Source organism: Emys orbicularis, chromosome 8 (genome assembly GCF_028017835.1).
Source record: "Emys orbicularis isolate rEmyOrb1 chromosome 8, rEmyOrb1.hap1, whole genome shotgun sequence".
In the NCBI taxonomy this organism is placed as follows: Eukaryota; Metazoa; Chordata; order Testudines; family Emydidae; genus Emys; species Emys orbicularis.
This window is the reverse complement of record NC_088690.1, coordinates 21,719,799-21,741,502: the sequence shown is the minus strand read 5'-3', so window position 1 is coordinate 21,741,502 and position 21,704 is coordinate 21,719,799. Positions and strand designations below refer to the sequence as shown.

General features: G+C 43.1%; 1 protein-coding gene across 1 annotated transcript in view; it reads right to left on the bottom strand.

The window, feature by feature from the left end:
- Positions 1 to 7,396: 7,396 nt before the first annotated feature.
- The window catches only part of CTH (cystathionine gamma-lyase), a 47,026-nt gene continuing 32,718 nt past the window's right edge, over positions 7,397 to 21,704 (bottom strand). Inside the window, exons 11-12 of the mRNA XM_065409277.1 lie at positions 13,424 to 13,562; positions 7,397 to 8,489 (exon numbers count right to left, since the gene is read on the bottom strand). Coding sequence (XP_065265349.1) covers positions 8,463 to 8,489; positions 13,424 to 13,562 — 166 coding nt within the window. The 3' untranslated portion in view covers positions 7,397 to 8,462. The remainder of the gene's footprint in view (positions 8,490 to 13,423; positions 13,563 to 21,704) is intronic.

Here is a 21,704-nt window from a genome sequence, read left to right as displayed (position 1 = left end):
GCTGAGGTTTTATTGTAATATTAATTATGTGTCGAGAGCCTTATATAGTCATCTTTATTCATTATTATTTAAATTTACATGCATACATTAATTAAATAGCTCTATTCAGAGTCACAATTCAGTCCCAACAAGAGGGAAGTAATCTGTGCCGATCCCGTTTCCTGGCACAGTTTATTTCCCTTGCTATTTAGTGTGTGTTGAAGGGTGGAGCTAAAGCTCTACCCACTCCCCACCCACCTACTTAGGAGGCGGAGTAGCAGCCTAGCAGCAGCTGATTACCCCATCCAGAGTCTGGTGATGTGGGTAGCCAATGGAGAGGAGCCAAGAGGCTTCTTACACCCCTGCATGGGCACATAGCAAGGCTCACCAGCAAGCCCTAGGGTTTAGCAGTACAGTTGTGTGCTTTGAATCATGAAGCACCTCTCCTTAATGATCCTTTGGCGAGGGAAATGTTTGTTACTATACCACTTCTCTCTTCTAAAAAGTACTTCAACTTGCAGTGGGATATTTCTGTTAGCTGCTTTGGCCAGCACTAACTTCATCTAATTACTTTAAGCGTACATAATATGTATAGGTAATAAGCCCTTTTAGGAAAGGCCATTCTATCTCAACACATATATCAACCATTTTTTATACCTGCTTAGAAAATAGTAGTTAGGACCAACACAACTTTAGTTGTATCTGAATTAACCGAAGTCCATTTTTGGTACCATATGTTAGCAGCAGCCATTTCCTAAGCTTTCAGGAACAAGCAGCCATTTGTTCTGTCAGTTGTTAAACTCCACTTGCTGAGACAGTAGCTTTTGAGAAGTTAATCTACTGCTTGGATGATAACTTGGCAAAGTTTAACAGCATGGAATGACTTCCTGAAAAGAAATAAAACAACAGCAGCTCAAATGAAGGAGAAAATTAAATGAGCACTCCTTGTAACACGAGTAGTAGATTCTATTGTTCTAGTCCTTTTGTTCTTTTCCCTTTCTTATTACTTTCCCTACTTCTTCATCTGTTCTTTCACTCTATTGTTCTCATTTTGTAAGGGTATACAAAAACATAAGACATGTAAATTTTCAGACTAGATGTTCATGATGGTCCATTTTTGCCTTGGAATCTATGGTATGCTGATCTTAAAATGTTATTTGAAAATGCGGAAGCCCGGAGACTCTTTGTGCTTTTATGCATATTTACTGTATATTTGTTTTGTATAGTTTAGATGATAACATTCCTTTAAAGCCTATCAATAACCTCCAATGCTAAATGCCTTTTTAAATTTTTAAGTATCATATTTTGTGCTATATTCATTTGAGCAACTTGTATATATACATATGCATATATATATATATATATATACACACACAGACATATTTATGTATAAAAATATATATAATCCGTAGCATATTATCCATGTTTGGAGGAAAAACTAAATAACTATTAATATAAAAGTAATCAAATCTACTAGTAGATCACAGGAAACAGTAAAGCGTGGTTTAACCTGGAAAAGTAACTCTAAAAATTAATTGAAAAAAATTTCTGAGGACTTTATTGACAAATGTACTTTTTACTCGTATTAGCCTTCTAAAGTTATCACGGGCATTAAAGTGAGCTAGACTCTATTCCTTGGGGTTCATCATCAACAGACTTGTTTATTATGTTCCAGTCCATTACCCTCGTTGAAGGAAATGAGACCGTACAGGTGTTGTTGCAGGCACAATTTGAAGACAATAGGGTTGCATGGCTGTAACTAGAATCAAATTTGGCCTGCAGAGCTTTGTTACTAGTGATGTGTGAGAAGAAAAAACTCCACTTGACTTTCCAATCCCTGAGGGATTTTGCTGGACTGGCTATTATAAAGTGTCTTTACTTCTAAGCATTTGATCTGCTAATAATTGAGACACAATAAAATGGTGCCATGTTTTGAAACACCTTTCAAAGTTGAGCCACACTTTAAGTTGCTTCACAAAAGACTACACTCAATACCAAAAACAATTTACAGCACTCAAAAGCAAAGTGTAGATATGCAGCACTCAGAGACTGGTATTCCCAATACAGGTCTGTAGCGAGGAGGCATGGCCTCCCTCAGAGAGTGACAGGGAGGGACCACAACACGCCCCCTGGTGGGCCGAACCAGGAGAGCCACGTCTGCCCAAAGGGCGGGACAGGAAGGGGAAGTACAAAAGTCAGGCCCTACTGCTCAGTTGTTGTGGAGTTACTATAGGAGATAGATGTATTCTACTTGTTGGTGCTTGTAGCGGAGCTGCTGGGGCTACCTTTTGAGGACTGACCAGAGCTCCCAGGACTGCTGGCTGACCAAGATGCTAAGGAGTTGCTGGGGCTGCTGCCTGAGGACTGGCTGGGTCTCCCCAGGCGGCTACCTGTGGACTGGCCAGAGCTCCCTGAGATGACAGATGCTAATACACCTGAAGGATAGAGTAGGAAGCAGCTCAGGGAAACCAGGAACAGTCTGGCTGGGAGCTGACCTGACAATGTCAGCATGTTGTGGGTGGATTCCTGCTGACCCAGTGGCAGACCACTCTGTCACTGGTAGGTCCCTGGGCTGGGGCATAGTGGAGTTGGGTGTGCCCATATCTCCCCCTCCCCCCCATTCCCCTGCCACTCTATCCCTGGGATGGCAATATCCCCCTCCTTAGGCCAGGAGGCCTGTGCTCCTTTGGTGACCCTATCTGAGCCCCACAGACTGCTTAGCTGCTCTGCCCTGATTGTGGGCCAGAGCCCACCCATTGCTTTGCTGCCCTTCCTGGGCCTCATAGATTGCCATACTGTTCTGCCTGGCTGGAGGATCGGAGCACTAGGTGAAGCTAATGCTCCCTTTTGAGCTCACCTTTACAGGTATGTGACAGTGAGGCTGCATGGCCTCTCTCAGAGAGTGACAAGGAAAGACAGCCATGCAGCATACAAGGTCAATTTGTTTTAATATGCCCCAAAGTAATTTAATAATGTCCATGGTGTTATGTAAAATGCAGATCAGATTGACTATAATTTCCATACAGTGACTAGTTTGACCCATAGTTGTTGGATGGTATTTTAGATGTTAGGTTTCTAACGTTGTTGTTGGTGTTTTTCTTCAATACACTTCTAGGATCAAGAGTGAGGATGTTAGCCCTAGCTGTGCCTTCTTCAAGTTGCCTTTTAAATGGTGAATCCTTTTCCAAACAGATTATTTGTGTAGACACCATACTGAGGCTGAAAGTTAAATCCATAAACAGTTGATTTGTCTGGACAATAGACCGTTTACTGTTGTGATAAAAGATTGATGAGTTGCATTTGTATGCTAGCAGCAGAAAAGCACTCAGTCTCAGCCATATGGTTTGGAGGATCTTTAGAGAATTTACTAGATGCTTTGCTACAAAACACCTGGCATAAATTCTCACTGTTTGTACACATTCCCCATACTTCAATTCTGTACATTCTAGAAACAAGTATTTTATTATATTATGAAGACTTGTTAAACACAGAACTGCTTAACTGCAGCACTAGACGTTTATAAATCAAGTCATTAATTTTAAAGGTTCCCACATTGATTGCTAAACAAACAAACAGCAGAACGTTTGAGCCTTTGCCTTCTTTGCATCCCAGTGTGCTGCAAAACATTTCACACACTCACTTTGCTACAGCCCTTATTTCAAATTTGACTGTCTTCTTTGTCCTGTCCCCCCATGCCCCCACAAACTGCATCTTAGAATTTGCCTTCTTTCCAGTTGTAGATGGGACTCAGGTGTGCTCTAGGTACACTGATGACTTAACACCACCTCAGGTACCTCCCTATACAAGCTGGATTTCAACAACCACTTGCCTGAAGGATAGAGGTCTCCAGAATTTCTAGACACACTTCAGCTGAAAACATGTTAAGTGTTTTCCTCCAGGCTCTTTTTAAATGGAATACTTGAGTGGAGGAAAACAGGATGCTTTGTATTCTTATATAGACGTACTTAGGCTCCAATCCTACAAACATTTGTGCACATACTTAACTACTGCGAGTAGTTGCATTGAAATCAATGAAACAACTGATGGTAAAACTAAGCACGTGCGTAAGAGTTTGTAGGATTGGGGTATTAGATTGCAAGCTCCTTGGAGCAAAAGGTGCCTTTTTGTTCTGTTTGTATATTGCCTAGCACAATGGGGGCATGCTCCATGATTGGATAGACACTTAGACAATGAAATAATTTGTATTATAGTTGCTCATGGAGTCATGACCTAAACCCAGTCACCTAACAGAATGCAGGAAACCACTGGGCTATACGCCTATCAAGAATGAAGATGCATACTATAGAGATTCATAGAGCTTAAGGTCAGGAGGAACCATTAAATCATCTAGATTTCCCTCCTGTATATCAGAGTCCCTTACATTTCACCCAGTTACTCCTGTATGCAGCCCAATAATTTGTGATTGACTAAAACATTTCTTCCGGAAAGGCATCCAGTCTTGATCGGAAGAAATCAAAAAATTGAGAATCCATCGCTTCCCTTGGTAGTTTCTTCCAATGGTTCATCACCTTCACTGGTGGACACTTTTTTGCCTCATTTTCAATTTGAATTTCTCTGGCTTCAGCTTCCAGCCATTAGTTCTTATGCCTTTCTCCACTAGATTAAAGAGCCTGTTCATACCCAGCAAGTTCTTCCTATAAAGGTATAATCAAGACACCTCTCAATCTTCTTTTTCATAAGGTAAACAGATCGAGCTCTTTAAGTATCTCACTGTAAGGCATCTTCTCTGACCCTTGAATCATTTTTGTGGCTCAACATGGAGCAGGTGAAGACCAAATCAGGCTTTATTTATGCTGTAATGGCTTCACTCTTATGCTTCTAAACCTCCTCACATGCCATTTATTCCCTTGCAGTGGTAGAGTATATTACCCAGCCCCGGCAATTCATTCTGTATGGCTGGACCTGCACAGAACCCCACTGAATTTCATGGTACCATGTATAGGGCCTATGATGGCTATTGCATTAATTTACGTATCCTGTGCTTAGATGCCATACTGCTGATGTGAAAACCTATGAAATTATGGACATATATAGGAAGTAAAACTTCTGGCTAGGGAGAGGGGCAGTAGTGGATAGTTTTAATACACAAAAAATTGAATAAGGTGTGTCAAGAGGCGTTGCTTGTATGTTGATTCCCTTCCCCCTAATTTTTGTATCTGTTTTTAAAGATTGTGAGCTCTTGCAGAAAGGACTGATTTCTCTTGTACATCTGTAGTGTCTGGCACATCTTAGGTGTGACTGTTACTCCTGGGGGAATTCTGCGCCACTGCACATGCACAGAATTTATGTCCCCTGCTGATTCATTTCCCTGCAGAAAAATGACTTTCTGACAGGGCAGCCACAAAAGCGGTCATACAACTCTCTCCAGCAGTATGTTTCGGGTGCCCAGGGCAGCCGGCAGAGAGGTAAATCACTGTCGGGTGCAGGCGGAACTGGGGAAAACAGGGCTGGTGGCTCCTACCCTGCGCCAAGCTCAGCTGCTAGTCCCAGCTGGTGAGGATGGGACTTCCTCTTCCCCTGCACGGCATCTGGGGCTGGGTCAGACCCACCCAGATTTCTCCCCCAGTTGTAGGAAGCTCTGCAACCCTCTCTTTCTCCCTCCCCTGCCCCCCCCCCGCTTCCTGCACCCATTGCTCCTCAGCTGCAGGGGGAGAGATCCCTGTACAGTGCATGTATGGATGGTATGCACCCATCCATACATCCAGACCCTTCTGCACCCTGATTCTCTCCCTGCCCCCCCAGATGAGTCCCACTCCTCCTGGACCACCCCCACAAGCTACCTGCACCTGGATCCCAACCCCATTGAGCCCCATTCCCCCAGCATCTGGGCCCCCCACACTGACCCCCCCCAGCTGAGCCCCAACCACTTTCACCTGGACCCCCCTGCCGAGTCACATTATTGTTGCACCCAGAACCCCCCAAGACCCTGTCCATCTGGATTCCCCCCTGAGCTGCCAGCACCCAGATTGACCCACACAGAACCCTCTCAACTCACACCTGGATTCTCCCACCACACTAAGCCCCTCCACACTTTGCTCCTGCTTTGCAGGCAGGCACCTAGCACAGAGGGGCAGGCCCAGTCCTTGTGCTGTGTCAGGGTTGCATGCAGCCTCACCACTGAGTCTATGTCCTGGGATAGGGGAGCTACACAGTGATCTCCAGTGCCATGCTGGAGCCTCCACTTTTTTTTTTTTTTTGACAATTTGCAGAATTTTAATTTTTTTGGCACAGAATGCCCTCAGGAGTAAAATTAGCAAAACAATAATTTTACTGGCGGGACAGGCACCCTCAAAATAACTTCAATAGTGAAAGGTGAGTGAACAGAAAGGAGAGATGGCTTGTACTATTTCTAGTAGATCAGCTGAAGGGCATGATGGCCAAAGGATGAGCATGCCCTCATTGTTGTGGTCTTTTCCTCAGAGAACTCTTAGTAAGACCAAAGTTTCCTGCCTTTCGGTACAGAATGTTGCACAGCCTCTGACAGGCTGGACTTTCTATCTCTGAAAGTAATGATTTTCACTTGTGATGTGCAAGTTTCCTTCATGAACGTGTGATCCAGCTTGCAATGCATTTGAGATTCAGAGATGGTTTAAAAGGTATAGCAAATGCAGGGAAACTGTTTTAGAGTGCCAGTACCTGAAGGGAAACTGGCTTTTTCCTTGGCAATTGCGGCTATGCTGCCAAAGGGTGCAATTCTCATCTGTTGGAGTTGATGTCAACCAAAAACAAATACAAGTATTACTTAACCATTTTCATCTCTACACCCCACAACCATTACCTTATGGAAGTGAAGGAACTTTTTGTACAAATCAGCTACAGTTCGTGTTTTTTTTGTTTGTTTGTTTGTTTTTTGGGGGGAGTGTGTGTATGAAGTATTTTCTCCCCTCTCTTTCATCGCTCCCCAAGCACCAGAGAACATTCTTCTCTTCCCCTCCCTCACTCCCTCCCTCCCCCCCCCAGCACTTCAAGGGAACTCTGTGAATAACCCACCCATGTTTGTATTTTCTTGACCTTTTGAGATGCTATAGGCTACTTCAGTGGATTATTTAGCAGGGATACTGCATAAAAAAGGATGCCAGTAAATAGACCTGGCAATTTCAAAATCTTTTTCTTAAACTAGTTTTGCTGCTTTCTGCTAAATATAAGCTTTTATTTGAAAAAAGTTTCTAGCTACCTTCTAAAAGGTAAATATTAACATCAGTGAAACCTACCCACAATGTGGAAATGCATCAGAATAAACCCTTCTCCATCCTAACTTCCAACATCTTGTCAAGCCATAGTGAGGATTCAAGTGTGAGATTTCAATAAAAATGACAACATAGTAAAATATTGATAAGAGCTTACCTCTATAAAAAGGCTGCCTTGATCAAAGAACGCCAGCTTTGTCTCATTCATTTTATTCACTAATATGTACCACTTACAATTCATACAGAACATTCTAAACAACTTAATGTTAGATAAAAAATAGAGGGTTTTAAAAGGCCAGAGAACTAGTATGTGGTGTAATATTAGGTTTTTCTTTTAAAAACTAAGTCTAGATTTCATCTGCTTTGTGAAAATTTTAATGTTTTTAAAATTATCATTGTAGTCTGTCTGACAAATGCCCCATTTAATTTCCCCTTTCATTAAATTATCCACTTTAGAAATTCAAGCATACAGAAAAATTCTATGTTGGTAAGACAGGAGTTAAGACTGAAATTGTTCTCAAGTATAACACATTCCATTAAAAATTTCAGACTAAATCCTGCTTTTACCTGTCAAATCATCTTCAGAAAATTACAGTACAGTATCAGGTATGACTTTAAAATTTTCAGTGTTGCACAAAATCAAACCAGATTTGATATTCTCATTCAAAGAGTCTGAGTTTGATCCTACACCATTCAAAATATATCTTCAGTTAGACATAAAATGTGATTTATTTATTTATTTATTCAATTTATTTATTTTTTTAATTCTGCAGTATGGATGATGAAAGAAACAGCCTGTGCCAACATAACTGCAGCATGCACTCACCATTGTACAGCATAACACCCCCCCCCCCAATTTTTAATATTTGAGATCTGGACATAATACTCTTGCGTGTACATCACAGCTGCTCTCAGATCAACAAGCTTCTGTCAGAAAGGAGAGTGACGTTTCAAGTCATAAGAGCAGGAGGAACAAGAGGATGACACATCTGAAAGCATAAGTTTTGTGCACATATTTATGACCCATGTTGAGTCACTGGAGAGCGAAGCTTAAAAAAAACAGACTGCTTAGGTATCTAAACTTTGACTATAAGTTTAGGTGTGGTTTGTGGTGTTTTTTTTTTTTTCTTTTTCTTTTTTTTTTCTCCCTTCTTTCGCCTTTCACTTTTAAAGGCAAATCTGAAGAAACTTATCAGTGGTTTGGCTTTTCATTTAATCTTCTCTGGGTGTCTTAGCTGTGTAGTGATCAGCTTCCAATTTCAGGTCTTAAGATTCCTAGTTGCGAACCATATGCTCTGGGACCTGCAGTAACAGAAGACAAGCATGATATAATTATATTGTGGTGTTCTCTAGTATTGCAGACCTGTTTATTAGAACAAGAGAGACAAAAGGAAAAGTCCATGGGGAAGGGGAGATAATAATGGATGACACAAAGAAGGCAAAGGTGTATAATGCCTATTTGCTTCAGTCTTTACTAAAAAGATGCTTAACAAAAATTAACACAAACCAAAATAGGGTAAGAACTGGTTATAGAATATTTAGATATGTTAGATGTATTCAGATAGTCAAAGCCTGATGAAATTCACTCTAGGATACTGAAGCAATCTCAGAATCATTAGCGATTATCTTTGAGAACTCATGGGTGAGGTCCCAGAGGAGGGCTGTGATGGGGTGTACTGGCCCCACACTGGAGAGGAAGGGGTTAAAGCAGCGTTCTTAGCAGCAAAAGCCACACCTCACCGACCCTACTGGGCATTCTCCAACTGCTGCTGCTACAGTATAAAAGGGAGCAGCCTAGCTCAGTCTCAGCTGCTGCCAAGGAGGAAGGACACAGCTTGCCTGCGTCAGCTGAGGAGTAGCCAGAATTCCAGATCACAGGAGATGCCGAGTCCCCAGGGAGACTCCACCTGAGGAGCCCAGAGACTCCCAAGACACCACGATTTCAACTGCAAGAGTCATGGTAGGAAGTAGCCCAGGGAGGGACGAGCCAGTGTCCTGGCAGCAGTCAGCATGTTACGGACGGATTCCCCACTGACTTAGTGGTGAACCCATTCACCACTACCAGGGCCCTGAGCTTGGACCAGGGAGGGCCTGGGTCCCCCTACCTGGCTGCCCCCTTTGGGGGGTGGCCCACCAAACCACCTCCCACTGACTGGCCATTAGGCTGTGCTTCCCCACAGCCAAGGGGAACCCTTCTGACTTTGGCCATTAGGCCATGCATCCCAAGGGAGTCCTGTTGACTCTGGCTGTTGGGCCAAGCTTCCCTGTAATCCAGGGGAGTCCTATTAGCTTTAACCCTGGGCCTACCCTGCCCTTGCCCCACCTCCAGGGGGATGGGGTGTACTGGCCCTGTGACAAGGGCAAATACTGTACCGATCTTTAAAAAGAACAAAGAAGAGCAAGGCAATTATAAAACAGTCACCCTAACTTTGAAATCTGGAAAGATATTTGAACAAATTATGAATCAATTTGTAAGCATCTAGAAGATAACAGGGTTTAAGTAATAGCCAGCAAAACAAATCATGCCAAACCAACCTCATTGACAGGGTTGCTGGCCAAATGGATGGGGGGAAGCAGTAGGTGTGACATTTTGATTTTTAGTAAGGGTTTTTGACACAATCCCACATAAAGAAACTAGGGAATGTGGTTTAGATTAAATTACTATTAACTGGTTGAAAGACCATACTCAAAGAGTAACTACCAATGGTTCTCTGGTGGGGTTCTGCAGGGGTCAGTCCTGGGTCCTGTACTAGTCAACATTTTCATTAATGACTTGGATAATAGAGTGGAGAGCATTCTTACAATCTGCAGGTGACACCAAGCTGGGAAGGGTTGCAACCACTCTGGTGGACAGGATTAGAATTCAAGACCAGCTTGACAAATTGGACAACTGGTATGAAATGAACAAGAAGAAATTCAATAAAGGCAAGTGCAAAGCACTATGCTTAGGAAGGAAAAATCAAATGCATAACTACAAAATGGGGAATAACTGTCTAGGCAGTAGTAGTGCAGAAAAAGATCTGGGAGCTATAGTGGATCTCAAATTGAATGAGCCAGCAAAAAAGGCTAATGTCATTCTGGGGTGTATTAACAGGAAGTGCTGCATGTAAGACACAGGATGGAACTGTCCCCCTCTATTCCACACTGGAGAGGTCTCAGCCGGAGTAGTGTTCAGTTTTGGATGCCATACTTTAAGAAATATGTGAACAAACTAGAGAGAGTCCAGAGGACAGCAACAAAAAACTGTTACAGGGTTTAGAAAACCTGACCTATGAGGAAAGGTTAAGCTGGATATGTTTAGTCTTGAGAAGATTGAGGGAGACCTGATAACAGACATCAAATATGATAAGGGATCTTAAAGAGGATGGTGGTCAATTGTTTTCCATGTTTAATGAAAGTAGGACAAGTAGTAATTGGCTTAATCTGCATCAAGGGAGACTTAAGTTACCTATTAGGGGAAAAACTACAGGATAGTCAAGCACTGGAACAGGCTTCCAAGGGAGGTTGTGGTACCCTGGTCAGTGGAGGTTTTTATGAATAGATTAGACCAGAGGTTCTCAAACTGTAGTTCGTGACTCTGTTTTGATGGGGTCACCAGGGCTGAAGCCCAGAGCCCCGAGCAAGGCTGAAGGTAGGGGGGGTCACGATTTTTCTTAAGTCTAAATGGGGTCACCAGCACAAAGTTTGATAAACACTGGACTAGACAAACATCTGTCAGGGATGGTCTCCATATACTTCATCTCGCCTCAGCACAGGGAGCTGGACTAGATGACCTTCTGAGGTCCCTTCTAGCCCCACATTTCTATGATTTGCTACTTCATAGGATAGGAGAGTAAAGGTGTCAGGGCATGCCATCCTAACATAGCTGTGCCTTTCTTGTATTGTAGCAATGTGTGACAAAACAGACCAGCTGAGTTCCGCCTTAGCACCATGATGAGAACACTAAAATGCAATATTAGGACTTCATGCTGCAATTTTTTAAATTATGCACCTCCAGATTGGTGCTCCAACTCAAAGATAAGTGTCTCTGCTTTAGATTAGGCAGTTATGCCTGGTCCATTCTATTAGGAGAGCTTGCAGAGAACACTATATTTGTTGAGAGCAGGCATCATTCACCATGCCAACCATGCAATGGAGAGTACTATTTTGTGCAAGTTCATAGAAGAAGCAAGTAATATTTATCAATTGCTGTTGCCTTTTTTTCCTTGTGTGCGTTTTAGGGGACCTATGCTGAAGGAATGCAAATGGCATGATATCGCCAAAAAAATTAATTTCTTTGAGACACCTCTGGGGGTATGTAAGGTTTGAACTTTTCATAGAGCTTAATTTTCAAGAATTAAGAATAAAGTCACTAGCTTCAACAAAAAGAGAAGTTACCAGCCAATTATTTCCTGCATTTGATTACTTTACAGGGAGCAGCCATTGTCCTTATTAGAAGTGCATAAACTTGTTAACCACTTCTATGCCTAAGCATTATCAATCAAAAGTCATTACTATTACTGCCAGCTTCTAAGTACACTTCTACCCTGATATAACCCAAATTCGGATAGAACGCAGTAAAGAAACTCCGGGGGGCGGGGCTGCGCGCTCCGGCGGATCAAAGCAAGTTCGATATAACGCGATTTCACCTCTAACGCGGTAAGATTTTTTGGCTCCTGAGGACAGCGTTCTATCGGGGTAGAGGCAGCGGTGAGCTGGAGCCGGTTCCCACTTGCGAACCGGTTGTTAAAATTAGACGCCGGTGTAGAACCGGCTGTTAAGGGGCGGGCGGGTGGGCAAACAACTCCAGTCCGTGGGCCACATCCGGCCCGCGGGACCGTCCTGTCCCCCATCTGAGCTCCCAGGAGTCCCAGCTGGGGAGGCCGAGGCTCCCCTGGCCCCTCCCCCCCTCCGCAGAGCCGCAGCGTGCTGAGCTGCCAGCAGCTGGGCAGCTCAGCTCCCGAGTCCTGCTGCTTTGAGCGGCCGCAGGCAAGGTGTGTGTGTGTGGGGGGGCTGTGAGCTCCAGGGCCACCCGGGGGGGGGGCAAGTGGGGCAATTTGCCCCAGGCCCTGGGCCTTGCAGGGGCCCCCGGCCCCACGAGTTTGTCTCCGGGGCTGAGCTCCTCCCGCTCAGAGCCGGCGGGCCAAGCGGCAGGAGCTCTGCAATGCTCCAACGTTTTGTCGGGTGTAAGAAAGCTAGAGGGGAGCCTAAAGAGCCAAATCTGCTTGCAAGCTTTCTAATTAAATAGTGTCCACTGGTTACTTGGGAGGTAGGCAGCCGTTGGGAGAAAGTTGTATATTTTTGCAATTTAAAAAATATATAATTTCCATTATAGGGACAATGTTTTATAATTATTAAAATACTCACGACCAACAATTCTATGTTATGAGGAAAACTGTGGTCTGTGCTTTACTAAAAAATAATAGGGCGCTTGCTTTTTTCTAGCCCGGTGGCTGTTATCCTATACTACAGTCCTGTATTACTAGTGTTTCCATTTCATAAACTAACAACACTTCAGAAAAGGGGGGGAAATGTCCCTCCACTCTCCTGCAGCTGCAGCCCTGTTTCACCTACTCAAAAAAAGCTCTAGCAGAACTTGCATCAAAACCTAAACTCTGTGTGAACGTGTAGGGTTTTGTTTTGTCCAGTGGGCCATTTTAAAACATAAATTATAAGATTATTTTTCTCCTTTGTATCAATCACTGAACTGTTCTTCACCGATCCCTGATAAACATGTAAAAATGTGTTTTTTGTTTGTTTGTTTTTTGGTTTGTTGTTTGTTGTTGTTAAGTAGGACTCCCAATGATGACTCAATGCATTGCCATTTCTTATGGAGAAAGGTACAAAAAAATACATACTGTGGAACATCCCTTAAATCAGAACCTTTTTATAGGGAACCGGTTGTTAAGATTTTGGCAGCTCATCACTGGGTAGAGGTGTATCATACACATTAGAAATCTATAGATATCCCTTTTTAAAAAAAAACAAAAAAAAAACAGGATGTTGCAGAGGATATGTAAACAGGATACTAATCATGGAAATTCAAAAACCCAAAATGTAGTCAGATTAAAAATATTAAGTAAGATGATAGGTTTGTGATAATGCACTTGTGTTAGTTATCTGAAAGTAAATGTATTCCACTGATTTAAGATAAATGGTGAACGATACCATACACCATTAGTTTGAAAAGCAATAAGTAAAATGCAAAAGGAAAATCATTTTTCTAAACAAGAGGCACTAAGGATTAGATGACTTACTGCTGCTTTCAAAGCTTGCTCCAGATCTTCCAGTATATCTTGTGCATCCTCCAAACCAATTGACAGGCGAATCAAAGTATCATTGATCCCAAGAACCTCTCTCTCCTCTTCAGGAACTGAGGCGTGAGTCATAATGGCCCTGAACGAAAAGAAAAATAGTCTCTGTGCAGACCCATTTGGGGGGTTATTAAATAACTAATTTAGCTGGCCTTTACCATTATCTGCCAGCTCTGTCGGAGTGGTGACTATTTTCTGAACAGCAATTTTGTGATCGCCTCTACTTAATCTACACATCAAAAGCCCAGATCCTCAGATAGTGAAAACTAGCATAGCTCCAATTAAGTCAATGGGGCATCAACTAGAAGAAATCTACATAGCTCCATTGACTTCACTCGTTTGTACTAGCGGAGAATCTGGTACAACATTGCCTGACTATAACTGCTAAAGAAAAACAGTGGGTACTTTGGACACTCTAGCTCCAAGTTTTCATCTGGAAAAGGAAGCAACATCCTATACTACTTTCCTTCAACCTTTTTATTGTATTTGTCTAAACATGTGATATCTAAAAGTTTTCCTGCTGGAACTGGATATGTGTTTAAAGACCATGGTTTGAAAGTAAATTCAAAGAAACTGAGGTTATGCAAGTAAGGAAGGTAGAAGAACCGAGTGAGTTTCAGGTGAGAAGCTGAATCAGAACTTGGAAACATAGGTGGCAAGTTATTGGTGGAGCATGGGCAACATGGTCCCCTATGTTTGGGCTTATATCTTCAGAGCCGTCCTGTCCATAGAATGGACCGGGGCAACTGCCTCGGGCCCCGCACTTTGTGGGACCCCATGCTTCATGGGGAAGCAGGGTCCAGGGTGGCCTGGGTGGTTTGCAGGGGGCCTGGTGCCGGCAGCAGCAAGCGCCCCTGCCCCACCCCCACTCCAACCCTTCCCCCAAGTCCCCACCCTTGCCCCACCTCTTCCTATCCCTGCTCCGCCCCGCCTCTTCCTGCCCCTTTCCCCAAGCCTCCGCCCCACCTCTTTCCGGCTTCCGCCCCCTCCCCCAAGTGACACCAGGAGCCGGAGGGGCAGGGCAGGCTGGGGCCGGGTCGCTCACTGCTGCCGGCACCAGGCCCCCCACTAACCTCCCTGGCCACCCTGAACCCTGCATCCCCCTGAAGCATGGGGCACCCCAAAGGGTGGGGCCCAGGGCGATTGCCTTGGTCCATCCTATGGATGGGATGGCTCTGCTTGGACCCATTCTGGGCACCACCAAAAATTATACAAACCTGGAGCCCATGCTTGGAAAGTATACTTAGTGCCACTGGAGAGAGATTTGGAGAACTGACAATAAGAACCCAATGTTCATGGGTGGAAGTGAAAAACGTGGTAGGAGTATTGAGACCAGCAATTAAGTTACAAACTGAAAGAAAAAGTATATGCTGCATGTGTCTGTCCCTGCCTGATCTATGATTTGGAAATTATGGATCTTACAGAGAAGGAAGAAAAGAAGGTACAAGTAGTAGAAAATGATATACTGGGGAGAATGGAAGGCTAGAGGAGGGTAGATAGAGTGAGCATGGAAGAAATTAGGAGGAAGATGAACTTGGGCCTTTCAATGACAGGCTGGAGAGTACAAGTTTGAGGCGAGCTGGACATATGGATAAGAATGGGAGAAGAATGACCAGCAAAGAGAGAATGGCAGGAACAGGACAGCAAGAAAGGAGGTGGAAAATCAAGGATATGATGGAAAGACTGTTGTGACACACTGCTAGACAGGATTAAGAATCCTGCAGAATAATGACCCAAATTCAACCTTTAGGGCCATATTGGTAGATAATGTTTGTATTTTTGTGTTTTTATTTATTTTAATTTATATATTTTGTTAGAGGTTAATGTAACCAAACAGTTCCTGTCTATGCTGTAATCTATTAATTCAGAGATGAAAATGAGAGCCTAACAGTTACATGAACTGTAAATATAGTGATATCACTATATTGATCTCTTTGAAGTATATAGCAAATCACCTGCAAATGGTGGAAAATGGGCAATTGCCTTATGTTAATCCATGTAGCTAATTACTGGTGATGCTTAGGAAATAGGTCTACTTCAGAGTCTCAATTACCTATTGTTAGCCTAAGGATTCTGAGCTGTCAAGAGAAGGCCTGGAACTGTATTTAAAAAAACAACAACCTTGGATCCTGATCCTTTTTATCTCTGATCTGCTTGATGCATTATGCAGGGGAAGCTTGAGTTGTAAGACTGAGATCTCCGGTCCTTCCTGGATATGAATATTGGACTATAACCTATGAACTAATTCTGATAGAACTCTTTGCAACTACAGTGCTCACTATCTCTACTATGAAACTAATCAACTACACTTATGTCTGTATGTATACTGATCTTTTAACCAATACACTTTAAAAAACACTTTAGTGTAAGAATTGGCTGTAAGCGTGTATGTGGGTAAGATCTGAAATATTCATTAACCTGGGAGGTAATGCTTCCGATCCCTTGGGATTGGTAGAACTTTCTTATATGATTAAGATTTTCACTAATCCCCATCATATTTGACTTGGGTGTCTTGGTAGAAGCCCAAGGCTGGGTTGCTATAAGGGAACTGTTTTGGCTTCCGGGTAACCAGTACGGTATTACAGAAGTTGTTTTGGGCAGGCTTGGTAAATCTAAGTATTGAAATATCCACCAGCTTTGAGAATTATCTGCCCTAATTGAATAACCTCAGTGTGGCTCCCCGGGAATCCTGGTCACAACTGTCAAGAGGTTTAAAGAGGAAAAAGGATTGGAACTCCAAGGCCTACAAACTTGTGCCATCGACCAGGAGGAGTGGTAAAGAATTGTGGGTAACTCTGATCCCATGTAAACCAGAAAAGGAGTTGAGAAGGGAAGTGAATTAAACAAACATTCCTAGACATTCAAAAGTGGGCCACATAGAAGAAATCCTTATGAATTTTCTACTTTAAGGTAAGAGCTGATAGAGCTTTATAGGTATTAGACTCAATACTGCCCTTATTTACAGAGTGATATCTCCCATTTGATTTCAGTGGGCAGAAGACGACAATGGTATACACATCATGCAGAGAATGGCCAATTTTTCCTTTGTATTCTCCTCACCCCAAGCTGACAGACAATATTAAATTCATTTTCACAACTGGCTGCAGTGGCTACGGTATTAGCAGAGAAGCACAGGTCTTGAAAGAGTCAACCATTTTATCTTCAAAGTCTTCATATAAGCCCAGAATGATCTAGTGTCAGGTAATGAAGTATTGTTTCAAACCCTATGTTAAAATACACAAAGTTTACTGGTTTCAGAGTGGTAGCCGAGTTAGTCTGTATGAGCAAAAACAAAGAGGAGTCCTTGTGGCACCTTAGAGACAAACACATTTATTTGGGCATAAGCTGTGGGTGGAGATTAGAGAGAGAGACACACTGTTTACTGTATTTTTCACTCCATGCATCTGATGAAGTGGGTTATAGCCCCCGAAAGCTTATGCCCAAATAAATGTTAGTCTCTAAGATGCCACAAGGACTCCTCTTTGTTTTTACAAAGTTTACTGGGTATGAAAAACAGGTGCATGTAGTTTTGTGTGCCAAGTATGCCCTCTTGTGTAAGGAGTTAGAATAGCAGACTTTTTTACACTAGCAAAACTGAAGAATAAGTACAGTAGAAGCTTAAAGAAAAGAACACCAGCGTTATGCACTAACCTGTCAACTGGACACCATGTGAAACTGGAAGTAACCAATCAGGCAGCAGCAGAGGCCCACCCCCCCAAAAAATCCAACCAAGTACTGTGCCTGTATTGCATCTTAAAGGTAGGTACATCTGGGCTGTCGTCCCCACACACTTACAGCTAGGAAGTGAAGATACTGGGGCTGCCAGCCCAAGACTGCCAGGGCCAGCAGAGCAGGAGCAGTGCCGGGGTCTGTGCTGCTTTCACCCCCTCTCCTCTGGCCAGAAGGTGGGGGATGTACTGTTTTTACCTCCCCACCTCCAGACAGAAGGGGGACAAGCTTGCAAGGAAGCTGCTATCCCTGAGGAGGGAGCTCAGATCCTCCTGGAGCCTGGCCTGGAGTGTCAGCTGCTGGAGCCTAAACTACACTTTGTTCAGAATTACAAACAGTTCAGAGTTATGGACAACTTCCATTCCCAAGGTGTCTGTAACCCTGAGGTTTTACTGTACATAGTGTAGATTTAGTGACTCCATTGTCCATACTTTCATTTGTGGCTGAGACTCCCACTTTGAAGAAGGCAGGTCAAAGAACAATACTGTGCTGCAAAAAAGCCAATGATTATACTGTGGAAGAAACTGAAGGATATTCCTTGATTTACAGTGACTGAGGGGGCAGTTCTTCAGTTTCAGTTGATCTAAATGCTACTAACATAACCTCACCTTAAGCCAATGACACAATAAAATATAGTATTTTTGAGGGAGGAATTTTATCTGCTTTTGCTTCACTTGCATTTTACTAATCCTGCTAGTTTCTATAGTTAAGGATAAGAAAGGCAAAGATTAAATACGCTCTGGGTGAGAGTCTAAGAGGCACAGAACAGAACTTGCAGCCCAGTTGCTCTAGGGGAGACAAAGGTGATTCTTTGTGCCCTCCCAAGCCCTTGAGGCCTGTGTAAGTTACACCAGCTTTCCAGGGCTGCCTTGGGGGGTCACAGCGCCACCCAGAATCTCCACAGTGCTGTGCACTGCAGCTCATTATGCCTTGTAGTTCATGTATGTGGTATTTTGAACTGATTGTGTTATCTGCTGTATGCAGATATTGTGAATTATAGTTTTGTCAGGCAATGTATCCAGAAAGGGGAGGCGTGGTTCTTGATAGTCACATCTTTCTGCAAATACTTTAAAGACAATGCAGAGCAATTTGCTTTGAAGCCCTGGTTCAGCCCCCCACTTGCTGGGCCTGCCAGACCAGTTCCAGCAGGAGGGACTCAGCCCCTTGGAGAGGGAAGGGGTCAAGCAACCTCAAAAGGGTTTAAACACATAGATACTCCTTTGAGGGGATCTGACAGTTAAGGGGGAGGATGACCCAGACATTATTGGGGAGCTAATTGACCCCTGGGCTCCAGAGGTCAGGGTAAGACAGGGCTATCTAAACCTTTAGGTAAGATAGATATGCATATAGATGATTTTTTTAAAACAATAAACAGTCTCTCTCATATCCTATGCTGCATTCCTACTGTTAAGATTAAATAATACTTTGTTTTATGGAGGCTGTGTGGGGTCACTATATTCGCCACTGATCACATCTCATGAAGGGAAGAACAGCAGGTAGCCAAAACCCAGTTGGATCTACTGATCAGTCATGTTTGGTATCCAGGGCACTGTAGCCTAGCACCCAGTCTGAGAGTGGAAGAATCAGGGAATTCCACCACAAGGAGGTTAAAGACTTGAGACCTAAGATATGGAGGGGGTGCACTAAAGAGTCCAGAAAAGGGGACAAACATAAAGCTTGCTCTGAACTGTGACACTCCCCTCCTGCTCCATGCCCCGCCCTGCCACCTACAGCAGGACTTAGGAGGGGATGCTTAGAAGCAGGAGTGCAAGTAGGGCAGTACCCTGTACCTGCAAGAGATTTCTAGTAGGTTGCAGTGGCGGGGGGGGAGGGTGCAAGGCTGCACTCTGCTCCTTTCGGGCTAGGGAGGGCATTCATTCTTAGGGCTTTAACAGCACAATCCATATGCTAACAAACTTAAACAAAGCCTTTGTTTAAGTTTATTAGCATATGTAGTGCTGTTTTATGTTGGTCATGAGTCCTCAGGAGGGGGGATGGAAGGTATTTAAATAAAAAGTGTTTTTGGTTCTTTTTCTCCCCATTGGTCTGAATTATCCATGACATTCATACTGTAGCATATCAAGTCCAAATCATTAGAGGAATGCCTCTGCTTGCACTGACCAGAGGATGTTTGGAGTCTGATATCAGCCCAGTTCTGCAGCCTGACAGGAATCAGTGGTGTTGTTCCAGTGTAATTAAACATAGAATTCTTCTTTGCAGCCAAATGAGTCTAACGTGCATTTTGTTAACTGGAGCAGCAAAATAAAAAAAACAAGGGCCTCATTTTCCAGCTTTGTGGGTGAGAGAACTATAAGTGAAGATTATAATGGTGGACACTGACGGCCTTAAACCAGCTGCCTCAGGAATCTGCCAAGAACTTTGCTGAAAATATGTTCCTCATCTTAGCAATGGTGCTAAGACTTATCACACATCTGCCCACCTTTATTCGAATGAAGCTCCTTCTGATCTGACAGCTCAGGTATGGTCACTTACATTCAGAACAATTTACAAACTTGGAACCTAATCCTGTAAACCCTTAATCATTTGATCAGTCCCACTGAAAACAATGGGACTATTTGCATAACTATGGACCATTTTTGTGGCAAGAGTTTCAGGAGTCCGTTCCTATAAAGGAAGCTGAATCCCCCCCATTTGAAATACGTTTGGGTACAATAGCATAATGCAGTTTAGGATACATTCTACTTAAAATTTGTCTTTTAATAAATCATACATATGCTGAAATGGCTCCTCACCCAAATCCCATATTCCATATAAACAGACTGAATACTACATATTTGGGGGGGAAAGTGAGGAGTTAAGCATGTTCATATATACAAAACACCCATTTCAGCACTGCACTGGAAAATATAGTTGAACTTAAACTTTCTTCAAATTCCATAGAAAATTAACAGCCCCAATTGTTTTCTGTGTTAATCAGTGTGTACCTGAAAAAATTACATGCCTTCTAAGAGAAAAGAATCAATCCACACTTACTAAAAAAATTCCTTCCAACTGGTGTTCAGAAGAGTGCTACAAGACACATACATAACCTCATGAGCAAAGGGTGGAGAGGATAATGTGGGAGGATATGACCAGCAATAAATAAAAAAATCTCAAAGAGGCAAAGGTTCACAGATTTGCAAACCTAAAAACCTGTGTTATGCTTTAAACTACCTCGTCACATAACTTTTTAAGGTCCATAAACCTGGTAACTGCAAAGGAACACTGAAGCCCATTAACCTGAATGTATGCCAGTATGCCGTCACTGACTAGGCTCAAAGGCTCATTCACAGCTGAACAGCTAAAAATTAACCTTGCCCTTTTAGGCTAAACAGTCATATCACTGGCTCCATCTCTGTTGTTACATAACAGAGAACAAAACTCCAGTGGGGCGTGGTGCTGGCACAGAGGGTCTCAGGTATGTGATGTGATTTTTCAGAATCTCTTGTAGTCATGTACATGAAATAGCTGGTACTTATGTTTATGCTATTTCTATGCATGTATATTCATCTTGGTATCTGAAGTTATGAATATTAGCTATGTTTACTACATGTTTGCTCCTGTGGTAATGCCCACAAGTTATTTAGCCAGCACATGAAGGGACAAGTCAAGTTGAATGGCTCATTAAGGAACACTTAGCTCACAATGAACCCTGGAAAACGCCTGTCTACACTTCCTGGACTTTTCCTGTGAACATTCTAACTACAATATGGGTGGGGGTGATGGACATGTAACTTGCCCATGTGACTCCAAATACCATCTTTCACAGTGAGAATAGATTTCCCTTCACTTGGCAGAAGCTAAAAGGCCCTGGAAACATCTCCATTTTGCTTCTTTCCTGCTCCAGCCTCTGGACAATGAACATATCCTAATGGGAGTGTTCTCCACCAAGGGACTGAGGACTTCAAGGTAATCTGGAGCCTTGATATTCCTTGATCCTTTGCAGGTGGACTTATGAGTTGGATATGGTACAGAGACTGTTCTAGCCTCATTGATTGCTGATTTCTCCCTTGCCTTGCAATGGACAAACATCAGATGTCTGCTGACTTTCTCACATGAGTCAGCAGCCTTTGATACCTGTAGTATAAGCAACATAGCTCTTGCTTGAGTGGTTTTGTTCTTTCCTCTCCAAATGTCAAAGCCTGTTCCCATTGAACTCAATAGCAAAACTCCTTTTGATTTCAACGGAACAGGATTTGGCCCCAAGAGATCAGAGAATGTGATTTTGATCAGTTGCTTATCTGTCCAGAGATATTTCTCATGCATGTTCTGCCAGGCTGATTTTGATTGCCCCTCCTGTATGTCATGCTGAGGAAAATAATAAAACAATTTGGGCTGTAGTTCTATCAAGATGCACATGGCACAAACAGTTCTATACCTCTTTTCCATCAAACCCAGATGGCGCAGCATCTTTGCTTTCTTAGTGCCTGGCGGAGAGCAATACTTAGATAAAGGCAAGCTGGCAGAAGCTTAGTTTGGACATAAGGGAGGCACT